Genomic DNA, 6000 nt, shown 5'->3' with positions numbered 1-6000 from the left:
CAAGTTTGCTTAGGAAAAAATTATGTGTGCACCTGCTTTCGTAGTGTACTAGGCCTGGTAAATGGTGAGGTCCTTTCCCTACTGTTTATATACCTAAAATATAAGCACCTGTAACCATTTAAAGATACTTATCAAGTAAAGCTTTTAAATATGGCTCCAGCTAAATACATTTGTAAAAACAAGTTCCACAGAAGTACAATTAAAGGATAATAAAATATGGCAACTCAGATTTTTGGCAAACATTTTATAATTTTTATATAAAAATCTCAGTAAGAAACCAAGCAGAATATCTGACGGAAACATCTGCCTTACAATAAATTCAAAAAAAAATCCCCCAAAAAACGAGCCTCACAAAAGAGAAAAAGAAAAAAAGAAAAGTAAAATTCCGCCCCCCCCAGAATCCTTTTTAATTATAAACCAGAATATCAACAAAACAAAATAATCTCAGATTGTTTGGCAACTCATCACATCATAACAAGAGACACATTTGATCATAAGAAAAGTTTAACTTTATATACAACTTCACTTGAACATTTGCTCTTAACCAGAGTTAATATACATTAAAAAACGATTCTGGCAATAATACCAGGTTTTATTTTTAATACCGGTGTATAAAATGTAACACAAAATGCTGAAGCTCTATAGTTAGGAGAAGTGACATTTGACTTCAATGGGTCCCTCTGTTGAAAAAGACAAATACTGAAAGAACAGGTGTTCAGTTGCAAAATAAAACTGTTTCATTTCAGGGTAGCATTGGCTGACTGTGAGTAAATCTAACCTAATACTATTTATTTCTTGAGGTTGGTAGGAAATTCACAAGTGAAAATATAATCGAGTAAGATTACATTTTAAATTTTATACTTTGCCACAAATGTGAACAGAAAGGAGCCAAGTCCCTTTCACTATGCTAAACTACTTTAACGCATGCGAGAAAAATACTTTATCAACTGTCTGAGCATGTTTTAGAGAATTTCAGGTTTTAGACAGCCCTGGGGGAGCAGACGGGAAGTTTCCTACTGACATGTGCATAGAATGTAAAATATATAATTAAAAAAACCTAAGGTATATACTAAAGTTTACAGACCAATGCTTTCCATATAATAAATAAAATGTCCATCATTGATTAGATTCATACACAGAGTAAAATACAACCTATTTTTACAAGTTTATGTACAAAGTGTATTAGTAGGCCCAGGGGTGCCTCGTGGGTTGGAAGCATCTGCATCAGCATGTCACATTGGGAAATCCCAACTTTCCAAGTCACTGATAAAATATATAACTACTTTGTTTTTCATTCAGATACAAAGTAAACTTATTTTTCATTTGAAATAAATGTACATAATATTCTGTATAAACAATAGTTTATAAAGCTGTTTAAAATGTAACTTAAAAAGTACTGCATTGATTAACTTAGAGCTCTGAAACAAGCACGTGCAAATCCCTTTGCTTTAAAAAAAATAGAAGCACGGATATTTTTTTTTTTCCTTGACTCTTCCATGAACAGTACTAGCTGGTAAAGATTATCGTTTTGCTTTCTTGACTGGTGTCTCTTCTGTTTTTTGTGGGCCTTTCCTCCGTACCGCTGTTGGGCTGTCTTCCCTTTTACGCTTGGTAGACTGCACCTTTAACCTGAAACACATTATTAATAAAAAAAAAAGAGATGGTCAGGCACAATCCTGTTTAGAGGATGCAACTTAGCTGTCCATCTCTGATGAATTACCAGGATAGATTATTTAAAAGCTTACTACCAAAACATTATACAAGCGCAGGTCTCTCCATAGGGCGACCTTGCACACTCCCATCACACCTTGGCAAGGTAATACATACTAGTTCTGTATGTTGAATAGTGCGCCAGAAGTAGAATTTGGGGCTAGAGCTCTCTCCTCCTTCCTCCTTTTTCTTTTGGAAAGACTTGTGGATTATAACAGAATATAACGAACTACGTTATCTTGTACCCTGTCTCACAAAGACAGCAGAATAGCAATAGTCTTGCATACAGAAGAGGGAGTACAGGGCAGACATCATACACCCTTATCTCTGTTTAAGCATCCATGTATAAACCCACCACATTTCAGCTGCAACCAATTTTAAGTGTGGCTTAAACTCCTGGCCATTCATAACCACGTGAAGTAATTAACACAAAGTGAACTGTGACAGCCAATCAGCACACGATACGTGTGTTCCTGAGACTCAGTCTGAAGACACTGCCACATTTCAGAGTGGATGACAACCAAATGTATTTGGGCATAAACCCCATTTTACAGGTAAACTACAAGATGAATACCAACTGGGCATCACATTTATTACTCCCTTAGGATTTTACACTGGGATCTCAACTTTAAAAATTAAAGAGTGTACCAGAGCAGGAGGGAAAGGGAAATATTGTCAACACTTGATACAAGGACTCTCAGAGTTTCTCCTCTTTTATCAGCTGATCTTAGAAAGATCTTTGAAGCATTACAATAATGTCATCATATGTTTCTTTAACCTGAAATACAGCCGGTCATCCTCCCATTCAGGAAAGAATCACAGCTCAGGTTAAAATACTGCATAACAAAATTTTCAGATTCCCCCAAGAGGTTTCCGAGGATGGAAAGAAAAAAAGTTCTAGTATTCTAAACATTAAAGAAATGAAGAAAAAGATAAAACATAAACAGAAGAAAATCCTTTAAAAGCTTTTATAAATCACACAAGAACAGAATAGAGCAAAGCTAGACTGCTCTTCAGATTTTGAAGCACTCTTACATATAAGGAAAGGATCAATGTAGTGGCTTCCAAAACAAATAATAGAAGTAGATTCAACTTTAATGCTTACTGTGTCAATGGAGGAGATTTATTAATTTTTGTATCACTTGGAGATCTTTTTTTTGCTGCTAGGTTCTGTCGTTTTCTAGGAGAAACTGAACTTGGACTGCTGCCTTTAGAAGTAGCACGTGTGGTTGGCTTGCTGGGCTGCTTTCTGTAATACAAAAGAATGATGAATGTATATATAACAAAATACTTTTACCAAGTCACTTTCTTGCATTCCAAGCGCAGAAAATTAAGAGTGCACAGTATTTGCAACAAGTAAATCAAAGTTGCCAAAAGAAAGAGTGGAATAAACCCCAACATTTGCATGCTTCAAGACACAAACTGTGACGCCAAGCTGTGTATTTTCATAAAAAATGTAGAATCAAAAGGCTACTTTACTGACAGTATTTAGTATTTAACTAAATAAAAATCATAGTTCCAAATCTGCAATAATTCTGGCACATAAGTGTCCATGTTTGAAAAAAACAGCTTGTAGTATCAGCAGAAAAACAGAAGCAGCAAAGGTGAACAGACTGTAGAAGAAAAGAGAATTTGCTGATCCAGTGTAAAGAAAGAACTCACACTCGCTTCAGTATCCACCAGAAAAACTGGTTATAGGCGAACAGCTTCGCAGTTTGCACAATAGGTTACTTAAGGCAGAAAAACTGACAACCCAGCAATGCTTAAACAGCCCCATCCACAGAATTATCTCAAATGCTACTTATAAAATGCAAACTGTTTGCAGCATCTTAAGATACAGATGCTTTATTACAGTCAGAGCTGGAAGGACAGCATTGGAAATCTGAGACGGAAAACACACGCACACACACCCCTATAAATAAAAAAGTAGATGTCTCCACAAGCAATCAGAATGAAAACACTAATATCTACACTTCTATTACAATTGTAGAGTTAACAATTATGTGAGACTAAAGGAAGTCCTGCTTTGCCTTTACCAAAACAAAGCTGTTGTTTGCGAAGCGGTAGTAGTAAACCTTCACAGTTTTTCCTCAAATAAAGACTACAAAACTGATTTCTGATTCAGCTCTGAAATTATAAGAGTATACTGTAAACAGTGCTTCAAAGAAGCCCCAAAGCCTAATATATAATATGATTTCCTTAGGAATGATGTAAAACCAGTGAATTTACAGAAATCTCACCATGGACATAAAAACAAAACCTGGACTCCAATTCTGTTCTGGAAGGCAGCAACATAAATTAAAGCTTCCCAAAGCTGACATTTTTCTTTGTTTCTCCCACAAAGTCAAGAGAACGAGCTCTGCTGTAATTCAGTTTGCCTACAAAAAGGCAGACCCATGCTAAGAGAGATGAAGATTGACTTATTGAAAACAGAACTCTTGCTACCACACTAGTCTTTTGCAATAAAATTGCTTTCTGAGCTTGCAGATCACCATGCTAGAAACAAATTCCTCCAGTGCTGCAGATTAATGTATTTATCTTTGACAATATTTGGAAAAAGAAACGGACATGGAAAATTATATTCACTCCAAATACCAAATGGCGAATTACACAGTTAAGTCAGAGGTCCCTTTTTACCTATCAGAACTAAGTGCCCTCAGACCCAACTTCTGAGACATCACTAGGATGAAGATTACCAACAGGAACAATTCTTACCTTGATATTCAACTATGTATTTTGAGACCTTAACAGTTTCCCCACCTCCCCACCTTTCTCTTCATCCCTAGAGAAGTGGTACTAGAATTGGAACCAAAATTATTTGGGAAACTCTTATCCATTTAAACAAGCAAAACCCCCAAACAAACTCACAAGCAACAAAAAACCACAAAAAACCCCCCACAATAACTGAGAACAATGTAGAAAAAAAACCTTGGCTATTGGTGTTTCTACACACAGTTACCTTTGAGCCTCTAATCTTGTGGCTGATCTAGTTGTGGCCCCGGAATGCGCTTCATCATCTTCCTCACCATCTTCTTCCTCACCTTCCTCTTGCTCTTTTAGTTCATCTTCAGAAGACGTTAATTTCCGACGTTTTCTTTCTGGCTCCAGTGTTTCTGTCCATGTAAAATTTTACACATGTGCTATCATTTTTCAAAAGCCCTCCGAAAGGATATGGACACTAAGTTTAGAAAAGGTATTCTATTCACAAACCCCATTTTAAGTAAGTAATTTTCCATTTCCTTTATGCTTCAACATTTTTAGTTCATACTTGTTTGACTTCATCTTGCTAACACATTCACAATAGTTTACTTATGCAGCTCATAGCCAGAATTCACAGAAAATTCATGAGGCTTTATAGAAGCATCTGGGATGTAGCAATTCTGACATAAGATTACAGCAATTTACACATATTTACATAATATTTACACTAGCTGTAACTCAATGATTTTTCCTCAAGAAAGGAAAATTGAATAAGGCTTATCTTGTTGCTATTAGTAAACTGAAAGGCACAGTAATATCTTCTCATTCTCTAAGGAACAGCAGAGTTTCATGTTTTTACCAGTTTCCTCTGATTGAACCAGAGAACGCCTGGGCTTTCTTCCCCTTTTACGCACAATCATTTCTGCTTTCTCAGCTTCATCCTCCTGAAAAAATACAATGGAAGCAAGTAAGGCAAGAACAATTTAATTTAAATAGAAGACAGACATTTTTCATTACATACCACTTGTAAACTTACAAATTAAAATGGTTGCACTTACATTTGTTGTTTCTTTCTTATTAGACGTGTCTGTACCTAGAAAGAAAGAACATGACTTAATCCTGAACTTCAAATCTTTTGCCAATCAGTTTAAAAAGGAGTTCTTTCCAACTCTGTCAACTTTGCATAAACATCACAGAAGCTCAGGAAACATTTAAAGTCTCTATCTAATTGAGAATATGGCTTTGTTGTATTTTGTTATATACAGAGGCTGGGACAATGACTAATTTTTTTTTAAAGTAGTAAGGCTTTATATGACTGACATTGTTTATTGCTTTGTTGCATATGTTGTTTTGTTTTAATGGAAAAGCCAAAGTTACTTAGTCCTTCTAAGTACTGTCAACCAATTACAGAATCACAGAAAAATTTAGCTTGGAAGCAGCCTTTGGAGGTCATCTAGTCCAACCTCCTGCTCAAAGCATGGCTAAATTAATTGATGTGATCATACTGCTCAAGACTTTGTTCAATCCAAAGTTGAAAGTCTCCAGGAACATGGTCCCTCCAGGCAACCTGTTCTAGTGCTTAATGATGCC

General features: G+C 35.8%; 1 protein-coding gene across 1 annotated transcript in view; it reads right to left on the bottom strand.

Annotated features, from left to right (window-relative positions):
• Positions 1–271: 271 nt before the first annotated feature.
• Positions 272–6000, bottom strand: part of BOD1L1 (biorientation of chromosomes in cell division 1 like 1) — a 37805-nt gene continuing 32076 nt past the window's right edge. Inside the window, exons 21-25 of the mRNA XM_065633419.1 lie at positions 5469–5503; positions 5270–5354; positions 4670–4823; positions 2816–2959; positions 272–1629 (exon numbers count right to left, since the gene is read on the bottom strand). Of these exons, the coding sequence (XP_065489491.1) occupies positions 1521–1629; positions 2816–2959; positions 4670–4823; positions 5270–5354; positions 5469–5503 (527 nt within the window). The 3' untranslated portion in view covers positions 272–1520. The remainder of the gene's footprint in view (positions 1630–2815; positions 2960–4669; positions 4824–5269; positions 5355–5468; positions 5504–6000) is intronic.

This window comes from Caloenas nicobarica, chromosome 4, assembly GCF_036013445.1.
Source record: "Caloenas nicobarica isolate bCalNic1 chromosome 4, bCalNic1.hap1, whole genome shotgun sequence".
In the NCBI taxonomy this organism is placed as follows: Eukaryota; Metazoa; Chordata; class Aves; order Columbiformes; family Columbidae; genus Caloenas; species Caloenas nicobarica.
The sequence above is the reverse complement of the archived record's forward strand: the minus strand, read 5'-3'. Positions and strand labels throughout refer to the sequence as shown.